Raw genomic sequence first — 25,204 nt, 5'->3', positions numbered from 1 at the left:
CAGTGGTTCCAAAAGGCAGCTCACTACCACCTTCTCAAGGGCAAATGGGAAGGGGTAATCAATGCTGGTCAGCCAGCAGCACCCACGTCCCACAGGGGGATTTTGTTTTGTTTAAAAAGCGTGAAAGTCGATATTAACAAACCTCTTGTTTCTGACTAGCGAGAGTTGTCTCGCTGTTCACACCATGTTTGGAGAATGGGACTTTAGTTTCTCTCTGCATTGTAAATTTCCTTTTTGCTGACTTTGCCTCATTTTCCCAACAGATTCAGCAATACCAACATCGCTCACGGGTGTCACTAGGTGAGAGGTGAGGGGGAATTTTAGAGACTGTTTGTAATTAACAAATTGCATTTTTGAGAGGAACAGAGTTTTCTTTCCTGCCTTCCAATTGGTTTGAAGATCATTGCCACCCACTGTAGTTCATTACACAACAGGGCTTCGACAAGGGAAAGTTCAGATAATCCGAGAGCAACAACTTAAAAACCACATTGATCAGTGAGAGATTTCCCTTTTGAATCTTTTTGCAGCTTTTCAGTGCAGGAGCTGAGCTCGAATATAAACTGCGGCCCCTCCTGTTGCCAGTTTCGATCCCGGGATGTCGATTGTAAGTATTTTCCCTGTGGATGCCGTCACCCTGGTGTTGCTGGGGGCTCTGACCATTATCCTCCTGCTGTATTTCAACAGCGGCTTGAAAAATCCCGGGGTCATCAACTTCCCCCCGGGACCCCCTTCTCTCCCAGTGATCGGGAACCTGCACATGTTGGATCTGAAGAAGCTGAACAAATCTTTGATGAAGGTAAGAGCGAGTTAGACTCGGACAGTGAATCAGAAGCCTGGTTTGCTCTTTCCCATTTGTGTTCAGCGCTTGGGGATGTGAATTTCTGCTCTGAAGGGGTGATCTCAGTGAGTTATTGTCACCAATGCAAACCAACCAGAATCCAGCTGATATTACCCCGAAATTGACACCATGTTGGCCAGGTAATGGAGTGTCTTCGTCCTCTGTGAACTGACCACCCACATTAGTGGGAGTGTCTGAGTGTTTAAAGTTACTCGGGGATGAAAAGGCACCACGAATATATTGTGACAACAAACAGAAGTAAGAAAGAATCTCAATGAAACTGTTGTGTGGGAGGGGGAGACCATATTCTTCTGTCTATCCATTGTCCATCAGATGCAGAATTCTCTCAGGTACCAGTCAGCACGACATTTTCCATCCCCAGGGACAGTGGTGTACAACCTGGGTGTGTGGCCCATTGAACAGTCTGAAAGGGCACTGGTGTGGTGAATTGGAGATATCAACTGAAGAAAGACTCATTGACTTTAGACCAGTAAATGTCTTCCAGCATTGAAGCCAGATTATACACTGGACTGTAACATCCTGCATCCTTACCCTTTAAATTTGTGCCCTCTCCCTCACACACTTAATTCTCCCCTGTTAAACCACAAGGTAATGGATTTATTGGAATTCAGTCTCAAACTTTCCTTTCCATTAAAGGGGTGTAAGTAGTTTCTGAAACCAGCAATAGGATGACATGGCTGATGTAATCAGAGATTTGGCATATGTACGGGCCAATCTCATGATGATTGAGTCTAGCTGTATCATTATACCTTGAGATGGTATAGTAGAGAGAGTGAACAGGATGTTAGTGAGAGTGTTTTACATTGTATTTGAGTGATGTACTGACAGAGCTGCATAAAGGTAAAGACATGTTGAGGATGTGTGAAATGGATTTGAAGCTGATGCCTTTGAAAGTTGTCTGAGGGTGAGCTGGAGCTGATGTGAATGTCCGGTGTAGATCCTGAGAGCTGGTGAGTGCTGCTGAGTGAGAGATCGATGTTTGGTTCATGGAACAGTCTGAAAGGTCACTGGTGTAATGAACAACAAATGGACGTGTCATGGAAAAACTGGTAATAATTTGTCATGTAAACCTTTTCTTGAAGCTATCTGAGAAATATGGCGAGGTATTTAGCATCAAGCTGGGACCCACAACTGCAGTGGTGCTGACCGGTTATGAAGCAGTGAGGGATGCTCTCGTCAACAATGCAGATGAATTTGGAGAGAGAGCACACATCCCAATATTTGAAGTGGTTTCAAAAGGACACGGTAATTTGCATCTTCACTGTAGTATAACTTATCAGTTAAAGTCAGGTTGTATTCTGTCCCTGTTTGGATAATGAATACTTTTTAGTGTTTGATAAAGTTTTGTAATTCGAAAAGTATTATGTTTTTTAAGAACTTCGAAAGATAAGAAAATGCTGTTGTGTATGATTGTAACCAATTCTATGTAATTTCTAAAACGTATGGTTATATTTAATCATGCAATATCCAATAACTATAACCATTATATGACAATTGGTGATGTTAGCAATTTCATTCAGCACCCTATTCTCTATGATTTTAGAACTGACACTAATATTATAGTCAGCAATACACGAGGGTTATACTGGAGGGTTGGGAACACTGATTTTTCTGACACTGAGTGACACCTTAGCTCATCTGAGAATAGCTCACTTTTACCTCAAGTTTCTGAATATCTTTGGTTAACAGAAGCTGATTGATCTCCAATCTAAAATTAATATGTGATCTAGCATCAACTCAGATTTTTGTAACATGCTAGAGCTTCAGAGGCTGAAGGGTGACCTTATGGAGGTTTATAAAATCATGAGGGGCATAGATAGGATAAGGTTTGTGAGAAGATTTGTAGCTCGAGTGCTTGTTGTTGTGGTTCTGTTTGCCGAGCTGGGAATTTGTGTTGCAGACATTTTGTCTCCTGTTTAGGTGACATCCTCAGTGCTTGGGAGCCTCCTGTCAAGTGCTTCTGTGTTGTTTCCTCTGACATTTATGGTTGTTTGTCTCTGCCACTTCTGGTTGTCAGGTCCAGCTGTCCGTTGCAGTGGCCAATATATTGGGTCCAGGTCGATGTGCTTGTTGATAGAATCTGTGGATGAGTGCCATGCCCCTAGAAACTCCCGGCTGTTCTCTGTTTGGCTTGTCCCAGTAGTGTTGTCCCAGTCGAACTCATGTTGCTTGTCATCTGCATGTGTGGCGATTAAGGATAGCTGGTTGTGTCGTTTCGTGGCTAGTTGGTGTTCATGGATGCGGATCGTTAGCTGTCTTCCTGTTTGTCCTATGTAGTGTTTTGTTCAGTCCTTGCATGGGATTTTGTACACTGCATTAGTTTTGCTCATGCTGGGTATCGGGTCCTTCGTCCTGGTGAGGTGTTGTCTGAGAGTGGCTGCTGGTTTGTGTGCTGTTATGAGTCCTAGTGGTCTTAGTAGTCTGGCTGTCAGTTCAGAAATGTTCTTGATGTAAGGTAACATGGCTAGTCCTTTTGGTTGTAGCATGTCCTCATTCCGTTGTCTTTCCCTTAGGCATCTGTTGATGAAATTTCAGGGGTTTCCGTTTTTGGCGAATAGATTGTAGAGGTGTTCTTCTTCCTCTTTTTGCAGTTCTGGTGTGCTGCAGTGTGTTGTGGCCCTTTTGAACAGTGCCTTATTGCAACTTCTTTTGTGTGTGTTAGGGTGGTTGCTTTCGTAGTTCCTGATAACAAGGAAAAGACAAACACACAACCTCAACACCAAGAGGAGGGAAGCACTAAAAACACTAAGAAATGATAAGGACATAATCATACTACCAGTAGACAAAGGCAGAATGACGGTCATCCTGGACAAAGCAGAGTACATCCAGAAAGCGCAACAACTACTTGCCGATACCAACACCTACCAAAAGAGGAAGTTTGACCCCACCCCACAGCTCACCAATGGGATAAACAACACACTGAGGAACCTGCAAAGAAATGGACAGATAACCAGGTCAGACCTACAGAGAATGAAACCTGAAAGCAACAACACCCCCAGATTCTATGGACTACCTAAAGTGCACAAACCAGACATCCCACTCAGACCCATCGTATTGCTACCAGGGACGCAATCACACAAACTGGCTAAAGAACTACAACAGAAACTGAAACACCTGATCAGCGGATCCAGGCACTCTATACAGTCAACATAGGAATTCTTGGACATCATCAGAAATATACACATAGGTGAGGAAGAAACTATGGTCTCATTCGATGTAACGGCACTGTTCACCTCTATCTACAAAACCCTAGCCAGAGAAACAGTAGCCAACCTGCTGGACATACAGAACAGACAACAAGATGGGGAACCAATTACAAAGACTGCATACTCAAACTATTGGACCTGTGCCTCACAACACACTTCACAGTCAACAACCAAATATATGAATAAATCAACGGCACACCCATGGACTCACCCATCTCTGTACTCATAGCAGAAGCTGTAATGCAAAGATTAGAACAAACAGTCTTATCGCAAGTTCAACCCAAACTCTGGGTCAGATATGTAGATGATACCTTTGTAATCCTTAAAAACACAGAAATAGAGAACACACACCGGATCATCAACGCCACACTCACAGGAATCCGATTCACTAGAGAGTAAGAAAAGGACCACCAACTCCCATTCCTAGATGTGATGGTACAGAGAACACCGAATGGAGAATTCACCACAAAGGTATACAGGAAAGCCACACACACAGACCAAGTCGTGAACTATGAAAGCAACCACCCTAACACACACAAAAGAAGTTGCATCAAGACACTGTTCAAAAGGGCCACAACACACGGCAGCACACCAGAACTACAAAAAGAGGAAGAAGAACACCTCGACAATGTATTCGCCCAAAAAAGGATACTCCTGAAATTTCATCAACAGATGCCTAAGGGAAAGACAACAGAATGAGGACATGCCACAACCCAAAGGACTAGCCACGTTACCATACATCAAGAACATTTCCAAACTGACAGCCTGACTATTACGATCACTAGGACTCATAACGGCACACAAACCAACAGCCACTCTCAGACAACAACTCACCAGGACGAAGGACCCGATACCCAGCATGAGCAAAACCAATGTAGTGTACAAACTCCCATGCAAGGACTGCACAAAACACTACATAGGAAGACAGCCAACGATCTGTATCCAGGAACACCAACTAGCCACAAAACAACGCGACCAGCTATCCTTAGCAGCCACACTCGCAGATGACAAGCAACATGAGTTCGACTGGGACAACACTACTATTACAGGACAAGCCAAACAGAGAACAGCCAGGGAATTTCTAGATTCTGGATTAGTGGTGCTGGAAGAGCACAGCAGTTCAGGCAGCATCTGAGGAGCAGTAAAATCTACGTTTCGGGCACAAGCCCTTCATCAGGAATAAAGGCAGAGAGCCTGAAGCATGGAGAGAGGAGGAGGGGTGGTGGGGAGAAAGTAGCATAGAGTACAATAGGTGAGTGGGAGAGGGGATGAAGGTGATAGGTCAGGGAGGAGGGTGGAGTGGATAGGTGGAAAAGAAGATAGGCAGGCAGGACAAGTCATGGGGACAGTGGTGAGCTGGAAGTTTGGAACTAGGGTGAGGTGGGGGTAGGGGAAATGAGGAAACTGTTGAAGTCCACATTGATGCCCTGGGTTTGAAGTGTTCCAAGGCGGAAGAGGAGGCGTTCTTCCTCCAGGCGTCTGGTGGTGAAGGAGCGTAGGTGAAGGAGGCCCAGGACCTCCATGTCCTCGGCAGAGTGGGAGGGGGAGTTGAAGAAGTTTTCCTCCTCTCTCTACAAGAATCTCAGGGAGTCCCTTTCCCACTGCAACTCCCAGGTCATTTCCTCTGCCCTGAAGTTCTTCAACCATGTCCTGAAACAATCTCACTACCACAGCCACATTTGCTTCCTCAGTGCTCATCCCACACAGACTCGGGACCACCTTTAAACCAGCAGAGTTTGGACCCGAACAGGACAAACAGTACAGACTACAGATTCAAAAACACCATCAACAGTTCTCCTTCAAGATCCTCCGCTCCACGCTTGCAGCAATGCGTCGGCACCTAACCTCTCTACAGTCATCCCTGCCTCAGCTGAGGGCCACACTCTCTCAGAATTGCAAAGGACCCACTCTGTACTACATCCTCAGGAGAATTCATACTCTCAACAAACAGTATTTCAACTCCATCTCAAACATCAAAAACTGCAAGTACAACAAACTTTTATCTACCCACCTCCATAACCTGCACTCCTCAAACATTCCAGAAGATTCCCCTGGTCTCTGGAACTGCTTGGACGCCATTAGCTGTGCAGCTGCCACCCCCACGCTGATTGATGATGTCATTTCCGCCCCCATCATGGCTGCTCCCACAACCACTTCCGCCCCTCACAATTCCTCATGCGTTACACGTGACATCACTTCCGCCTCTCACATCATCGCTGATGTCACACGCTCAGTGACTTCTGCCACCCCTACTACCGTGTCTGACACCACTTCCGCCCCACCAATGCCACTCACCTGCATTCTGCTGACACGACCCTCACAGATCCCACTATCACCATTCCCGGCCCCCAGAACCCTGAGGGGAACACCACCCCTGCTCATGACTCCACCCCCATTCCCCCCACCATCACATCCACTCCAGTTACTGGCTCCGCCCCCACACCCAGCTCCACACCCACACCAGATCCCAGCTCCCAGCCCTGCCGAGTTTTCACCATCCTTCCAGACCTTCCCCTCACTCTGGACGAACGATCAGTCCTCAGCAAAGGAATCACCTTCATCCCCCTCCGTACACACATCAATGAATTTAATACACTCCGTGACGTCGAACACTTCTTCCGCCGCCTCCGCCTCCGAGCTTACTTTCACAATCAGAACTCTCGCCCACCTTCCGAGGACGCCTTCATCCACCTCCAACACACTGCACCCACCTGGACACCCCTCGCTGGCCTATTACCTGCCCTCAACCTCTTCATTTCCAACTGCCACTGGGGCACTAACCGCCTCAACCTGTCTACCACCCTTCCCCACTCCAACCTCTCACCCTCACAACGCACAGCCCTCCAATCCCTCTGCTCCAATCCCAGCCTCACCATCAAGCCAGCAGATAAAGGGGGCGCAGTGGTAGTCTGGCGCACTGACCTCTACATCGCTGAAGCCAAACGGCAACTCGAGGACACCTCTTCCTACCGCCCCCTCGACCATGACCCCATCCCCATCACCAAACCATCATCTCCCAGACCATACAGAACCTCATCACCTCAGGAGATCTCCCACCCACAGCTTTCAACCTCATAGTCCGGGAACCCCGCACTGCCCGGTTCTACCTCTTTCCCAAGATCCACAAGCCTTACCACCCTGGCCGACCCATTGTCTCAGCATGCCCCTGCCCCACTGAACTCATCTCTACCTATCTCGACACTGTCCTACCCCCCCCCCCCCCAGCCCAGGAACTCCCCACATACATTCGAGACACCACCCACGCCCTCCACCTCCTCAAAGACTTCCGTTTCCCCGGCCCCCAATGCCTCATCTTCACCATGGAGATCCAATCCCTCTACACCTCCATCCGCCATGACCAGGGCCTCCAAGCCCTTTGTTTTTTCCGCTCTCAACGTCCTCAACAGTATCCTTCCACCGACACTCTCATTCGTTTGGCCGAACTGGTCCTCACCCTTAACAATTTCTCCTTCGAATCCTCCCACTTCTTCCAGACCAAAGAGGTAGCCATGGGCACATGTATGGGCCCCAGCTATGCCTGTCTCTTTGTTGGCTACGTAGAACAGTCGATCCTCCGTAGTTACACTGGTACCACTCCCCATTTCTTCCGCCACTACATTGATGACTGCATTGGCGCCATCTCATGCTCCTGCGAGGAGGTTGAGCAATTCATCAACTTCACCAACACATTCCACCCTGACCTTAAATTTACCTGGACCGTCTCTGACACCTCCCTCCCCTTCCTGGACCTCTCCATCTCCATTAATGACGACCGACTTGACACTGACATTTTTTACAAAGCCACCAACTCCCACAGCTACCTGGATTACACCCCTTCCCACCCTACCTCTTGCAAAAATGCTATCCCGTATTCCCAATTCCTCCGCCTCTGCTGTATCTGCTCCCAGAAGGACCAGTTCCACCACAGAACACACCAGATGGCCTCCTTCTTTAGAGACCCCAATTTCCCTTCCCGCGTGGTTAAAGCTGCCCTCCAACGCATCTCGTCCACATCCCGCACCTCCGCCCTCAGACCCCACCCCTCCAACCGTAACAAGGACAGAACGCCCCGGTGCTCACCTTCCACCCTACCAACCTTCGCATAAACCAAATCATCTGCCAACATTTCCACCACCTCCAAAAAGACCCCACCACCAGGGATATATTTCCTTCCCCATCCCTTTCCGCCTTCCGCAAAGACCGTTCCCTCTGTGACTACCTGGTCAGATCCAAGCCCCCCTACAACCGACCCTCCCACCTTCCCCTGCCACTGCAGGAACTGCAAAACCTGTGCCCATACCACCTCCCTCACCTCCATCCAAGGCCCTAAAGGAGCCTTCCACATCCATCAAAGTTTTACCTGCACATTCACTAATATCATTTATTGTATCCGTTGCTCCCGTTGCTGATTCCTCTACATTGGGGAGACTGGACGCTTCCTAGCAGAGCGCTTTAGGGAACATCTCCGGGACACCCGCACCAATCAACCACACCGCCCTGTGGCCCAACATTTCAACTCCCCCTCCCACTCTGTCGAGGACATGGAGGTCCTGGGCCTCCTTCACCTACGCTCCCTCGCCACCAGACGCCTGGAGGAAGAATGCCTCATCTTCCGCCTCGGAACACTTCAACCCCAGGGCATCAATGTGGACTTCAACAGTTTCCTCATTTCCCCTTCCCCCACCTCACCCTAGTTCCAAACTTCCAGCTCAGCACTGTCCCCATGACTTGTCCTACCTGCCTATCTTCTTTTCCACCTATCCACTCCACCCTCCTCCCTGACCTATCACCTTCATCCCCTCCCCCACTCACCTATTGTACTCTATGCTATTTTCTCCCCATCCCCACCCTCCTCTAGCTTATCTCTCCACACTTCAGGCACTCTGCCTTTATTCCTGATGAAGGGCTTTTGCCCGAAACGTCAATTTTCCTGCTCCCTGGATGCTGCCTGAACTGCTGTGCTCTTCCAGCACCACTAATCCAGATTCTGGTTCCCAGCATCTGCAGTCATTGTTTTTACCTAGGGAATTCCTAGAGGCACGACACTCATCCACAGATTCTATCAATAAACACATCGACCTGGACCCAATATATCGGCCACTGGAACGGACAGCTGGAACTGACAACCGGAAGCAGCAGAGACAAACCACAATAAATGCGGGAGGAAACAACACAGAAGCGCTTCACAGGAGGCTCCCAAGCACTGAGGGTGTCACCTAGACAGGGGCCGAAACATCTGCAACACAAATTCCCAACTCGGCGAACAGAACAACAACATAGATAGGATAAATAGAAAAGGTCTTTTCACTGGGTTGGGGGAGTCCAGAACTAGAGGGCATAGGTTTCGAGTGAGAGGTGAAATATATAAAGGGGATAAAAGGGGGAACTTTTCATGTAGAGGATGGTGCATGTGTGGAATGAGCTCCAAAGGAAGTGGTGGAGGCTGGCGCAATTGCAACATTTGAAAGGCATCTGGATGGGTACATGAATAGGAAGGGTTGAAAGGGTTATGGGCCAAGTGCTGGCAAGTGGGACTAGATTAGGTTAGGATATCTGGTTGGCATGGATGAGTTGGACCGATGGGTCTGTTTCCGTGCTGTACGTCTTTATGACTCTAAGATGGGTAGGAGGAGGTTTCTGTAGAGCACAAATTCTGACAAAGACCATTTAGTTCAAATAACATGTTTCTATTCTGTATGTTCAGTACAGACCTCTACTTGTAGACAATCTAATGCTTCATTTATATGATCTTAATATATCCGATAATTTTGAGGCTTCTAACACTTTATATTTAAGTTAGTTATCAACTGATAACATTAATTTGATCTGTTAATTGCAGATATTTTTATGTTTGACAATTTTTTGACTTTTCAAAAAAAATGCTTTTAAAAGCGTTTGAACATATAATGGTGCTGTGATATGAAACATTCTCGTGTTCGATTGTTAATTAATCAATCTCATGTTGAGTGTAACACATCTTGAAGTAATGTTGAGAGCCTACTGCATTGCCATAAAATCTACTCTCAGCAATGTCACAATCAGTTGCATTCTTGTCTCTGAGTCAGATAGTGTGGGCTCAAGTTTCATCTCAGACTTGAACAAATAATCCAGGTTAATATTCCCAGGTAGTGGAGGAATACTGTATTGTCAGAGGTACATTTCTTGGAATTCTTCCCATCCTCCCTTTCCAGTGGGAATAAAATGTCACATGGTGTTACTTAAAGAGGAGAACTTTTTTCCCTGATGTCCTAACTATTACGATGTTAATTTATGAGGAAAGATTATACAAATTAGGCCGATGTACTCTTAAAGGATTATCTGATTGAAGTCTTTGAGATTGTAACAGGAAAAGTATAAACAAGAAAAGAAATTGGAAAAGAAACAGGCTATAGACAGGAAAAACAGTAAGTACAGATTAACTGTTTCCATTGGTTGGGGATTCTAGAATGAGGGGCAGCAGAGTCTGAGAAGCAGGGCCAGACCAAGCAGGCAAAATGGTAGGAAGCACTTGTACACCAAGAGGATTGCAGTTGTTTGGGACTCTCTTCCACAAACGACAGTGGATACTGGATCAGTTGTTAATTTTAAATCTGAGGTTGGTGATTTGTTAAGAAATGGAGTTTGGTCAGAGGTCACCCAGGAGCTCATTGAATCATGGGATAGGCTTGAGGGGCTGAATGGCCTACTCCTGTTCCTATGTCGCTATGTTCCTATTTGTCCCTCCATCAATATCTCCAAAATAAATAGTTAGTGGAAGCTCATTGTGTGTAACTTGGTTAGTGCATTTACTATATTCTAACAGTGAGTACACCTGAAAAGTAACTCAGTGACTGAAGCATTTGGGATGCCAGGATGTTATCTTTAGAAGAGTTCTGTATAGGAATATTTCACGATAAAAAATGCAAACCTTTTTCACTTCATTTTGTCCTATTTCTCTCATTAGTCAGGCCCATGATTCTATGAGGAAAGTTGTCAGTTTAAGTGAGGATTACAAGAGTGATGATAGTGTTTGCTTCTTTCTGATGGATTTAAGGTATTATTTTTGGTCACGGGGAGTCATGGAAGCAAATGCGAAGATTTGCCCTCACCACATTACGAGATTTTGGAATGGGAAAGAAAACCATTGAAGACAAAATAATTGAGGAGTCAGATTTTCTGGTAAAAATCATTGCTGCTTATCAAGGTGAGTTTGTGTAAGGCTCCTGAACAGAATTGCCATTGTTTCTTTTCTCTGTGTGCATTATTTATGATTTCAGATGTACCTTAAAGAATCACAGAAATCTGTATCACAGAAAGGGACCATTCAGGCCAATGTGTTTCAACAAGCTCTTTGTAAGACCAATCCAAAACTAACTGCAATTATTGTAGTATGCTCCCCCTGATGTGCATTCATATAGATCACATGTGATTGAATACACAAACTAGTTCATAGCTTTCTAGTTCATCCATCTCTCAATTTGTGAACTGCTCTGTGGTTGCCCTGCTCAATTTGAATATTGAAGGAGTCTTCAATTCTGGTGAGAGTGACAGCTATCTCCTATCTACCTCCTTTCTATAGCCAAGGGAACATGCTTCAGGGTCTTACGTGAAGAGTAATGCAATTGTGATTTCTTGTAAAGTGAAATACCGCCATAAAAATTGGTATCCCATCACCAAGTCACCGTTTATTTTAACATGCATAGTACTTAACTATTCTACTGCTTCCTCACAGCCAGCTCCCGGAATGGACAGAATCTCTGACACTCCTGTTTTTTTTTATTTTATTAAACAGTACAAAATATAGTTAACAATAAACAGGAAGCAGCAGTTCATACAAAGACACGATATTCAGGGGAAAGGGCAGTAAAGCCAAACTCCAAACCACACTGTTCAACCAGTTTTCAGGGAGACCCCAAATCCCACTTCCATTCATCACAAAGATAACAGTAACAAACACAGGCAAGACAGTGTAATCAGATCAGAAACAGTGCATAGAACACAGATTCAATATAGCTGTAAAAAAGATACGTGACACCCGTCCTCACCACATACTGATCAGATCATTCTTGGCTAGCCTTCCTGTTTATTTTTTCTTTCTTCTGATGTTCCTGTTGGTTGATTTTAATTACTCTCTTTTTCTCCCACACTACCACCTGACAGTGGTAATGCTTATTTTTCCCCCGCACCCATGTTGTGTGTGTGTGTATGTGTGTGTGCAGGTGTCACAGTGAAACAAGAAGTGAAAAACAGCACGTGTGGAAATCTTTATTCAATTTCCCACCACCAGGAAGAGTGGAAACACCCAAGTGGCCAGTGACAAGCAGTGCCCTTCTCAAAGGGCAATGCTGCGTGATCAAACAGTGAAGGGGAGGGCAGGGATTAAATCAAAATAGAGTTGGAGGGGGAAATAATACACTCCACTCCCTGCAGTGCCCACTTTTACACTATTGTTTACATCTGCCAACCAGGACTCTCTAGTTAACAGTCCAGGCAGGGAATCCTATTCTGAGGTCCACCTGGCTGACCTCATTACAATCACTACATAAAGGGTCAATACTCGATTGAGTGTAATGTTTAAAATTTCTTTTGCAGGCCAACCGTTTAATCCAACTGTCCAACTGAACTCTGCTGTGGCCAATATAATTTGCTCTATAGTTTTTGGTGACAGATTTGATTATAAGGATGAAATGTTTGTCAGTTTAGTAAAGAGAGTGAATGAGAACATTCAACTTCTTGGTTCACCTGTGGTACACGTAAGTTTCATCTTTAATTTGAATTACATCATTTGCAACTTGCAGTAAAGCCTCATTAAATTTGTGGTGCAATATAATTGGCCATTACTTGCACAGTTAAGGGCCTTAATTGGCGTGAGTAGGCAGGCTGCACTAGGCCTGCCCCTCCTACACATAACAGGGTGGGCGGGTTTGGGGATGGGCAGGTGTGTGCCAGTGTCATCCACAAAGGTTTACAGCCTCCTGTGACTGCAAACCTGCTCATGAAACTATACCCATCAACTCCACTTTGAATAGATTCAATATATGTTGGTCTGGGGAGTAGATTTCAATGTTTAATGACACTTTGAGAGAACAAATCCGTACCCATCTCTGTTTTTCAAACAGTATCTTACTTTCAAATTTATAGTCTCTGTTTTAAATACTTTGACAAGTGAAAATATCCTCTCAATACTTGACAAGCTGTCTCAAAATCTTGAGTCTCTGAAGATACCTCTTATACATTGAAACTGAAACAGCAGGCTGTCTAACACAGAAGGCGATCATTTGGTCCAGTTTTCCTTCTCCAACACTTTTGAAAGAGTTGTGCAATTGGTCCAAGTCCCTTTCTTATTCCCATGATGCAGAAAACTGATTTTTTGAAGTATTTATCCAATTCCCTTTTGAAAGATATTGAATTTGTTTACACAACTGTTTCAGACATTGCATGACAATAATTATAGTAAAAAGCTATAATTATTCACAATATGCAAAAACCACTATTTGTCAAAGATTCATAACGTTTAAAAGATTTATCTGACACTTATTTTGAAATTGCGATTACTTCGATGTGAGCAGGTCATTAGTTTGTTTCAATATCTACCTTGATAACATGGTGTTATTTTGATTCTGTAGCTGTACAATGCATTTCCACTCCTGAGATTCCTTCCAGGAAGACACAATAAAGTGCTTACCAATACAGAACAGACTATGAATTTCCTTAAAGGTTTCTTCAAAGAAAATCGTCATAAACTAGATGGCAGTGACCTGAGGAGTTTTATTGATGTGTTCATGATCAGACAACAGAAGGTAAAAACCCTATTGTTTTTTCAGAGTTTTACCACTTTCCCAAAGTTATACTTATGTATTTCAGAAAAAAAAAGTTAACTTTGTTCAGTTCAGCATTGGCCTGATGGGCTGAATAGACTCCTTTTTTGATGCAAAATGTATACGATTCTCAGTAAAGGGTGTGAAAAATATTGTTCTTTTTAGAAAGAGAGAACTGACAATTACACTGTCTTTCATAATCCCAGGATGACCCTAAGCATGTTATAGCTGATGAAGCAGTTTTGAATTGTCGTCACCATCTGATGTAGATTTGTCCAAGATCAATAAAATCTGGTCAGAACCACATGGCTGTTTGTGGGACTTTACTCATGCACTTCCTACATTATACTATTGGCTGCACTACAAAAAGCACTTGTTATTGACTTTAAAGTGAAAAGCACAACAGAAAGATTTATTTATGATACATTGACCTGAGAGGAGACAGCACCTCAGAATAACATCTTATCTGAAAGACTGCATCTCTGACAGTTTGGCCTCCCTCAGTACTATGCTGGAGTAAACATAGAGAAGGCTTTTTTTCCAGGTCCCTATTCTGAGCTGCAATACCCAATAATCAATTTGTGAGGTTAAGTATGCATTATAGGACCGGCAGTAAAGGTTTCAATTCAATTCTGAGCTGTTGCATTGTTTGTCTTGCTTTCAGGAATCGGACAACCCTAATTCATACTTCCATGAAGACAATTTAATGTTCACAACTAGTAACCTGTTTGCTGCAGGGATGGAGACCACCTCAACCACACTTCGTTGGGGAATGCTTCTGATGATGAAATATCCAGAGATCCAAAGTAAGGAGCACTCTGATTAATTCCACTCTGGAGCTGACCTTGTTGGATGTATTTCTTATTTTTTTTTAATTGTGATTGAGATTTTGATCTTGTTTGAAAATATCATGGCAGTATTTACAATCACTTTAAAAATGTGCTCGGATTGCAGGAAAGGTTCATGAGGAAATTATCAGAGTTATTGGATCTGAGCGACATCCCAGAGTTGAAGATCGGAAAGATATGCCGTACACTGATGCAGTGATCCATGAAATCCAGAGGTTTGGGGATATTGTACCACTGGGCATAACACATGAAACAACAGTGGATGTAAACTTCAGAGGACACTTTATTCCAAAGGTAACCTCAGGAAAGGCTGGCTGCATTCAGGGCCTGATAGACAGACAATAGGGAGCAAGAAAGGGAACATTGAAACCTGATGCACTGTGCACCATTAGTACCTGAATGATTCAATCTCATCAACTTACATTTGTTACGCTATTTAGAATAATATGGCAATGTCTGACTACATTTGTGTATTTTATTAATTTTGTAATATGCGCAGGTAATGGAGGAAAAGAGGAGTGGAGAAATAATTGAAAAGATATGGCTTGATCACAACTTTTGTATTTATAGATGTAGTGAAGCAACCCAAAAATCTGCACGAGTTATTGAAGAATAATTAACACCAGAAGCCATAAAATGATAGACATAGATATGTAGCCAAAAGCTTAGTCGAAAGGCAGGTTTTAAGGAACTTGTTAAAGGAGGAGAGTGGGGATACGAGATTTGAGGACTCAGACCATTGCAGGCACAGCCACCAATCCTGGAGCAGTTCTAATCAGGATGCTCAGAGGATTACAATTAGAATGTAAATGGTATTTCTGAATTTCAAGTGCATTTATTAATGAGAAATTGTGTAATTACTTTCAACAGTGCCTTTGCATTTTAATAATAATAACATAATACAGATACGATATTTTAATATTTGTAGGGAACCCATGTAATCCCATTGCTGTCCTCTGTGCTGTATGATAAAACCCAATGGGAAAAACCAAATGAGTTCAACCCATCTCACTTTCTGAATGCTGAGGGCAAGTTTGTGAAGAGAGATGCCTTCATGCCTTTCTCTGCAGGTAACATCACTGATTAATTTTTGAATGATATGTGAGTGAAATGATCCATCCCTAGCTGGGGAGAATAAGATCTAGGAGATGCATCATTGAGGGAATTTTAGTTTTGTTAGGGCAACCCAATGGCTCAGTGGTTAGCACTGCTGTCTCCCAGTGCCAGTGACCCTCCCCGTGTGTGTGTGTGTGGGTTTCCTCCAGGTGCTTAGTTTCCACCCACTGTCCAAAGCTGTGCAGGTCAGGTGATTTGGCCATGCTAAATTGCCCATAATATTCCAGGTGTGGCCTTACCAGTGTCTTGTAGAGCTGAAACCCCATCCCCCTACCAATAAACGCCAACTCATCTTCTTAACATATGCCTTCTTAACAAAGCTATCAACCAGTGTGGCAACTTTCCGGGATTTATGCACCTGGACACCGAGATCTCTCTTTTCATCGACACTGTCAATAATTTTACCATTATCCCAGTACTTTGCATTCCTGTTATTTCTTCTGAAGTGAACTACCTCACACCTTTCCGCATTAAACTCCAATTGCCACTTATCAGCCCAGCTCTGCATCTTACCTGTGTCCCTCTGTAACCTACAACATCCTTCGGCACTATCCATAACTCTGCATACCTTAGTGTCATCTGCAAATTTACTAACCCATCCTTCTGCACCCACATCCAGATCATTTATAAAAATACCAAACAGCAGTGGCCCCAAAACAGATCCATGCAGCACAACACTGGTAACTGAACTCCAGGATGAATATTTCCCATCAACCGCCACCCTCTGTCTTCTTTCAGCTAAACAATTTCTGATCCAAACCGCTAAATCACCTTCAATCCCGAAACGCAGTATTTTGTGCAATAGCCTACCGCATGGAACCTTATCAAATGCCCCTGAAGTCCATATGCACCACAGCAACCACCTTGCCTTCATCCACCTGTTTTGTCACCTTCTCAAACAACTCAATAAGGTTAGTGAGTCACAACCTACCCTTCACAAATCTGTGTTGACTATCCCGATTCAAATTATTCCTTTCCAGATAATAAATCCCCTCTCTTCAAACCTTTTTCCAACACCTTACCCACAACCGATGTAAGGCTCACTGGCCCATACTTACCAAGGTTGTTCCAACTCCCCTCCTAAAACAAGGGAAGAACATTTGCTATTGGCACTATTCCTGTTGGCAATGATGACATAAAGGTCGAAGCAAAAGGCTCAGCAATCTCCTCCCTGGCTTCCCCGAGAATCCAAGGATAAACCCAATCGGCCCAGGGGTCTTATCTATTTTCAGATCTTCCAAAATTGCTGAAACCTCCTCTTTGTCAACCTCAATCCCATCTAATCTTGTAGCCTGGATCTCCACATTCCGACTAACATTGCCCATTTCCAATGTGAATACTGACAAAAAGTATTCATCAAGCGTTTCCCCATGTCCACAGATTCCACAGACCACTTTCCACTCCTATCCTTGATTAGCTCTAATCTTATGCTTGTTATTCTTTTATTCCGGATGTACCTATAGAAGGCCTTTGGGTTTGCCTTGATCTGATCCACCAACAACTTTTCATGTCCCCTCCTGGCTCTTCTTAGCCATCTCTTTAGATCTTTTCTGGCTAGCCTATAACACTCAAGCCCCCTAACTGAGGCTTCACGCCTCATCCTCACACAAGCCAACTTCTTATTGTTGACAAGAGCTTCAACTTAGAGTAATAGAGTCATAGAGATATACAGCATGGAAACAGACCCTTCAGTCCAACTCATTCATGCCAACCAGATATCCCAACCCAATCTAGTCCCACTTGTCGCACATCCCTCCAAACCTTTTCTATTTGTATACCCATCCAGATGCCTTTCAAATGTTGCAATTGTATGAGCCTTCACCACTTCCTCTGGCAGCTCATTCCATACACATACACGCATCTGTATGAAAGAGTTGCCCCTTAGGTCCCTTTTATATCTTTCCCCCCTCACCCTATATCTATGCCTTCTAGTTCTGAACTCCCTGTCCCCAGGGAAGAGACTTTACACTATCCATGCCCCTCATGATTATATAAACCTCTATAAGGTCACTCTCAGCCTCCGATGCTCCAGGCAAATCAGCCCCAGTCTATTCAACCTCTTCCTATAGCTCAAATCCTCCAACCCTGGCAACATCCTTGTAAATCTCTTTTGAACCCTTCCAAGTTTCACAACATCCTTCTGATAGGAATGTAACCAGAATTGCAAGCAATATTCCAACAGTGGCCTAACCTATGCCCTGTACAGCTGCAACATAACCTTCCAACTCATGCACTCAATATTCTGACCAATAAAGGAAAGCATACCATACGCCTTCTTCACTATCCTATCTACCTGCGACTCCACTTTCAAGGAACTATGAACCCGCACTCCAAGGTCTGTTGGTTCAGCAACATTCCCCAGGACCTTACCATTAAGTGTTTCAGTCCTGCTAAGATTTTCTTTCTCAAAATGCAGCCAACTTCTTTCGTAAACTATGGCTCCTACTCAACAACTTCCATTCTGCCTGATAAGATACATACTTACCAAGGACCTGCAGTATCTGTTCCTTGAATGAGCTCCACATTTCAACTGTGTCCATTCCCTGCAGTTTCTTTCTCCATCCTATGCATATTAAATCTTGTCTAATTGCATCACAATTGCCTTTCCCCCCAGTTATACCTCTTTCCCTGCAGTATATATACCTCCCTGCCTAACCCTGCCCATTTCTATTGTAAACATAACTGAATTATGATTACTATCACCAAAGTGCTCACCTACCTCCAAATCTAATCTCTCGCCGGGTTCATTCCCCAATACCAAATCCATTATGGCATCGCCCCTTGTTAGCCTGTCTATATACTGTGTCAGAAAACTCTCCTGCACACGTTGAACAAAAACTGACCCATCTAAACTACTTGGACTATAGTATTCCCAGTCAATATTGGGGAAGTTAAAGTCCCCCAAAACAACTACCCTGATACTCTCACTCCTATTGAGAATCATTTTTGCTATCCTTTCCTCTACATCCTGGAACAATTTGGAGGCCTACAGAAAACTCCCACCAGTGTGACCTCTCCTTTCTAGTTTCTAACCTCAGCCCAAACTACCTCAGTAGATGAGTCCTCAAACGCTCTAGCAGCTGCTGTAATACTACCCTTGATGAACAAGCCACACCATCCCCTCTTTTACTATCATCTCTGTTCTTACTGAAACATCTAAATCCTGGAATCTGCAACGACCATTCCTGCCCCTCCTCTAGCCATGTCTCTGAAATGGCCACAACATTGAAATCCCAGGTACCAACCCATGCTGCAAGTTCACCCACCTTATTCCGGATGCTCCTGGCATTGAAGTATACACATTTCAAACAAACATCCTGGTTGCTGATGCCCTCTTGTGACCTTGTAAACCTATTCCTGACCTCACTACCCTCAACCTCCTGCACACTGGAACTACAATTCAGGTACCCATCATCCTGCTGCATTATTTTAAACCCCCCTGAAGAGCGTTAGCAAATTCCTCCCCACCCAGGATATTGGTATCCCTCTGGTTCAGGTGAAGACCATCTTGTTTGTAGAGGTCCCATCATTCCCAGAAAGAGCTCCAATTATCCAAGAATCCTAAACTCTCCCTCCTGCACCATCCTTGCAGCCACATGTTCAGCTCTACTCTCTCCTTGTTCCAGGTCTGTTTGTTCTAGCTCCAAACTTCCATCCTAGCTCCCTGAATTTTTGTCTTAGATCCACAACTTTCTTCCTACCATGTTGTTGGTGCCTTTGTGGACCACAACTTGGGGCTGCTCCCCTCCCCCCTCATCCCGAAAACATGATCAGAGACATCATGAATCCTGTCACCTGGGAGGCAACAAACCAATCATGAGTCTCTCTCGTTCCCACAAAATCTCCTATTTGTCCCCCTAGCTTTGGAGTTCCCAATTGCTAAAGCTCTGCTCCTCTTCTCCCTTCCTTTCTGAGCAGCAGGGACAGACTCTGCACAAGAGACCTGTGCTCTATTGCTTAGCCCTGGTAGGTTGCCCTCCCACCAAAAGTATCCAAAACGTTATATTTGTTTTTGAAGGAAACACCACAGGAGATCCCTGCACTGCCTGCTGGTTCCCTTTCCTACCCCTTACGGTAACCCATATACCTTCTTCACATGGCTGTGGAGTAACTATCTCCCTGTAACTCTCAGTAACCCCCTTGGCCTCCCAAATGATCTGAAGTTCATCCAGCGCCAGTTCCGTAACACAGTTCTCGAGGAGCTGGAATTGGGTGCACTTCCCACAAATGAAGTCAGCAGGGACACTGGAGGTAACCCTTAATTGCCACATACTGCAGGAGGAACATTCAACTTCCCTAACCGCCATTCCCACTATTCTAAATGAAAAAAGTGAAACTCGAAAGAAAGCACTTACCACCTTACCAACCGATGTACAGGACATTTTTTTTGGTTAGAGGAGGAGGATGGGTGGGAGACACTACCCGATTAGTGTTTTGGGTAAAGCAACCGCCCAAATGTGTAACCTTGTGAGCAGCTTCCTGCTCGACGCTCCTGTACTTCCTGCTGCTGGAGCAACAAGCTACAGTCAGCAACATATCTCATCGATAAGTTTCACAATCCTGAAAACATTGGCATCTAAGTGATTAAGTTATATTGTTCCAAAAAGGCAGTATAAAATAGCAAGATCCTGTTTATTATAAAAAAAATTGTGAACACCATTGTGTGATGAAGAGCCGCTTTGACACTTCTGTTTTTGCAAATGTGTTTTTGCAGGTCGAAGGATTTGTGCTGGTGAGACCCTGGCTAAAATGGAGCTGTTCCTCTTCTTTACTACACTGATACAAAAATTTAAGTTTCAAGTCCCACCGAATGTCAGTGAACTGGAACTTGAGTCTGGAGTGGGTTTTACTTCGTTCCCAAAGTACCAAACTGTGTGCGCTGTCTGTCGCTGATGTTGCCACCTCATTCATGATTTAACGTGATTTTCATTTGCACAAACATTTAATCATCTGAATAAAAGTGTTCCCTTGTTTCTTCACACGGTGCCTGTCAAATTGGGCTGAGTCATCATCATTATATTTACTTTAACAATGTGATGTTCACTGTACAAACTAGCTCTGTCACAAAACACAAAGGAGTTAGAAGGATCGGTGAATTAAGAAACATGACTGTGAATTTCGTGAAGTTGCCCAGTGATTTATGCCCCAATTTTCATCACATAAATGACATCAAATCCTTAATCTTGAAGTGAAGTTTATTAATTTGTTAGATTCCCTGGGATTAATTGTCCATAGAATATATTGAATAAAATATCTCTCTCAACCTAACCTATGTAGTTGTTTGTGTTAAAGAGCTGGGTGTTTGACATTAAGTAATGGGAGGATACTAAATCAGTTGTATCATTCCCAAGTCTGAGTGACAAATGTATTACATAATTTCATTGACCTTTATAAACACAGCTTTCATTACACAAGCATTTACCATAAATCATTCTTAAATGGCACCTCCCAATGAAATTAGCCACCTACCCCACCAATTTACCTGTTTGCTTAATGTATGATGCTGAGCAGACATTTGTACAGTCTACAAATTACCCTGCAAGTAAACATGAAGGTTGTCAACTCTGGACATATTCCTGGAGGTTTAATTATTTGACCTCAAGTCTCTGCCTAATGTCACTTCCATCAGTTGACCATCCTGTGTCCTGCCCAGCCAATTATTGAACAGCCTCTTTCTTACACAGTTTGATCATTCTTCACTGTCAGCCTTTTATTCCCCCATTATCTTTTCTTTACATAAATAGAAACTTCTCAAAAAAAAATCATGCTAGCAAGTTTTGAAAAGATTTGTAGCTCAGGTTGAGGTTCTGGATGTGAATTCCGCAAGCAAATTCACATCTTAAAAAATCATGTCCCTGTGAAATATTTGCTGAGCTGAACATGGTATCGTTTTGGGGATTCATATTTAATTCCTGGAGACTTGAGACAGTTTGAGGGGTGACAAGAGTGCACTGGCCTGCAAAATTTTAGATAATTAGCAAGGTTTGTTTCTGGCAGGGAAAATGGATACTGACGGTTCATGTAAGGTTTTAATCTATTTGGTTAAGCTGCATTCAATTCTGGCCACCACATAACAAAAAGGGTGTGGAAGTTTTGGAGAAGGTGCAGTAGAGGTTTACCATGCTGCTGCTTGGAAAAGAAGGTATGAGCTATATAAGGAGAGGCTGGTCAAACTGGGATTGTTTTCTCTGGAGTGGCAGAGTCTGAGAAGAGACCTGATAGAAGGTTGTTAGTCAGGATCTTTTTCCCAGAGTTGAAACATCTAATACTAGAGGGCAAGGGTTTCAGGTAAGAGGGAGAAGTTCAAATGAGATGGGAGGGGCAAGTCTTTAACACGGAGAGAGATAGGTGCCTGGAACATGCTTCCATCTGAAGGCAGATACGACGGTAGTGTTTAAAGGATTTTTAGATAAGCATATGAATAAATATATCCCTCCAGGGCTCTGGACCATCGGCAGACAGAAGGGATTAGCTTAACTTGATGTCATGTTCGACACAACATCGTGGGCTGAAGGGTGTGTTCCATGCTGTACTGTTCTATGTTCTATAATTATATATATTTTAGTCTACTTTTCAGTTTTGTCTTTAGGACACGGTTAAATCATAGAGTAATAATGTATGGAAGGAGGCTTATTGTGTTTATTGCTGACTCTTTGATGCAGCTATCCATACTCTTTCCATGATTAGCCCGGGGAATTCATCAATTTGTTAATTAAATTGATGATCCTGATGCCACTGGAAGCAGATTTTCTTTATCTGTTATTAAATATTTCATGATTTTGTAAACTATCAAATCGTTTCCAAGCAAAATAACTTTGTTGTCCCAAAATATGGTTCAGTAGTTAATTAACTGTTGTTGCTGTGCTCTTAATAAATTAGATGTTGCAATGTTCATTGTGTATCAGTTACTTTCTTTATCATCCAAACCTTGAATGTCAATTTTATCCTTGTATTCACTGTCTCCTTTTAGTAAGTTCAGGTGTTAACATTGAAATCTATTGTTTAGTTTCATTTGATCACAGGGGTTGGTTAGTTTTAACAATCAGCAAATGCTGAGAAGCTGGAAATGCTGCATTGTAGGTCAGGTCTACCCTGAAACATTGGCTGCAGCTCTGCTTTAAATAAGGTTTTTTTGAGGTTGAGGTGTCATACTGTTCACTCTAGCAGTAGGGGTTAGAGTGGCACCGTGGCCCTTCACCCCCATTTTGCAGACTATAGCGAAGGACAGTGGTGGTAGAAGATTGAAAGATTTTCCTCAACATATTTGACCAGAAATCTCTCAGAGTGGGAGACCAACTGTCCACAATTTGGAAAGATTTGCAGATTGAAGCTCAAACTATTTGGCCCCAATCTGAATATCTCTTCCTCACTCATAAAGTTGTGCCATCGAGACCTCCAGATTCAAACATTCTGAATAGACAATCCCTTCATTTTCAGGAACCAGCCTAGTGAGCCTTCACTGAACTGCTTCCGATGTAAGTGAATCTTCCCTCAGCAAGAGGTCAAACCAGAATATTCCATGTGTAGTCTAACCAGTGCCCTGGGCAGTTCTAGTAAAATGCCCTTGATATGGTATTTATGTCGATACATTGGACTGTCACTTTAAGAGTCTGATTTACACAATGTGATAATGACGTTACCAGCCAGTTTGGAGGAATGCAATACAGACTTGCTTGCTGTCCGGTAGAGTGAACATCTGCTTAAAGTTGCCTTCACATTTTGTCATACTGTACTCCTTCTGCCAGATTTTTTGGCTACTCACTCAACTTATTTATATCTGTCTGTAGTTCCTAATTAGCAAGCTCCCTGTGACATTTTCAGAATTTATGTTCTTACCTATCTTTCTGTCATCTGCAAATTTAGCTAACATGTCTTTCTTTCCCTTATATAAATCATTGATGTAAATGTTAAAAAACAGAGGTCCGGCAGAGAGTTCTGTCAGTCTCCACTCATCACAATCTGCTAGACAGAAAAAAAACTCTATGCTCTCTGTTTGCTGTCAGCCAGCCCATCCTCTGGTCATGCACATCCTCTGTTACCTCCTGCATCATGAGCTCCTATTTTGCACAATAACTCTTAATGTGGTTCCTGTCAAACATCTTCTGGAAATCCAAGTGTGACATGTCTCCAGGCTCCAACTTATCCACAGTACATGATGCTCCTTCAAGGAACTTCAATAAATTGGTTAAGCATGATTTCCCTTTCACTAATCTGCACTGACCCTTGTAACATTTATCTTTCCTTCACACTCAGGTATAACCTCCTCTGCACTCGAATTCTGACATTGCCTGAAGGGCAGACCTCAAGCTAACCGACCTCTACTTTCTTGTTCCCAGCTCCCTCTCTTCTTGAATTGAAGAGTTTTATTTACTCCTTTCCAGCCTAATGGAACCTTTCCAGAATCTAGGGAACTTTGGAAAATGAACACTAATGCATCTGCTACCGCATTAGCCACCTCTTTTAAGACCTTAAAGTTAAGCCTACCAAGGTCCAGGGACTTGTTAGCTCAGAGTTTCAGTTTGTTCAGTACTGTTTCCCAAATGACTGTAATGTCACCATGTTTCTGACTCCCTTCAATATAAATGATTTGGATGAGAGTTTAGGAGATATGGTTAGTACGTTTGTGAATGACATGAAGATTGATGCTATAGTAGACAGTGAAGTCAGTTATCTGGGAATGCAGTGAGATCTTGATTAACTGGGCCAGTGGGCTGAGCAATGGCAGATGGAGGTTAATTTAAATAAGTGCAAGGTGTAGCATTTTGGTAAGGCAAACCAGGGCAGGACTTACACAGTCAAAGCTGGAGCCCTGGGGAGTGTTAGAGAGCAAAGAGATCGAGGGGTTCCTTGAGAATGGAGTCACAGATAGACAGGTTAGTGAAGAAGGCATTCAGTATGTTACCTGTCATCAGTCAGCGCACTGAGTATAGGATCCGTGCTATTTTGTTGCAATTGTAGAGAAGGTAGATAGCCATCAGCTTTTCCCCATGGTAGGGGAATCTAAAAATAGAGGGCAAAGGTTTATGGCAAGAGGGGAAAGTGGGGCAATTATTTCAAACAGATAATGGTGATTGTGTTGAATGGTCTGCATCATTTAAGAAACAATTAGACAGGTACATGGATGGGAGATTTATGGAGGGATATGGACAAAAACAGGCAAATGGGACGAGCTCAAATTATGAAACTGGGCAAATTGGGTTTCCTTGCGGTACACCTCTATGACTCCAGAATAACAGTTCCAGTACAGTTTCAGCATTGGCATCTACCTGACAATGTGATGAATTGCCCAGTTGCGTCCTGAGTAGGACAAACCCAACTCGGTTAATTACGACTCCATCAGTTCACTGTCAATTATCAGTAAAGTGATGGAAGGTCTCA

The 25,204-nt window shown here is 43.6% G+C and overlaps 1 protein-coding gene across 2 annotated transcripts; it reads left to right on the top strand.

Annotated features, from left to right (window-relative positions):
* The first annotated feature begins 417 nt into the window (after positions 1 to 417).
* LOC148146630 (cytochrome P450 2K4-like) lies at positions 418 to 22,718 on the top strand. 2 transcript variants are annotated; one of them, XM_087997985.1, is made up of 10 exons: positions 418 to 796; positions 1,942 to 2,104; positions 5,757 to 6,047; positions 11,099 to 11,248; positions 12,637 to 12,797; positions 13,671 to 13,844; positions 14,527 to 14,668; positions 14,817 to 15,004; positions 15,639 to 15,780; positions 20,541 to 22,718. In XM_087997985.1, the coding sequence occupies exons 1-10, from the start codon at positions 596 to 598 to the stop codon at positions 20,717 to 20,719; spliced, it is 1,791 nt and encodes a 596-aa protein (XP_087854111.1). In that variant the 5' UTR covers positions 418 to 595; the 3' UTR covers positions 20,720 to 22,718. The 2 variants fall into 2 exon arrangements, with proteins under 2 accessions (XP_087854111.1, XP_087854112.1); XM_087997986.1 differs by lacking the exon at positions 5,757 to 6,047 and having other exon boundaries at positions 431 to 796.
* The last annotated feature ends 2,486 nt before the right edge of the window (positions 22,719 to 25,204 follow it).

Source organism: Chiloscyllium plagiosum, unplaced genomic scaffold (genome assembly GCF_037043375.1).
Source record: "Chiloscyllium plagiosum isolate Xiang-an unplaced genomic scaffold, Cpla_swu_hap1 HiC_scaffold_20, whole genome shotgun sequence".
NCBI classification, from domain to species: domain Eukaryota; kingdom Metazoa; phylum Chordata; class Chondrichthyes; order Orectolobiformes; family Hemiscylliidae; genus Chiloscyllium; species Chiloscyllium plagiosum.
This window is presented reverse-complemented; position numbering and strand designations above follow the sequence as displayed.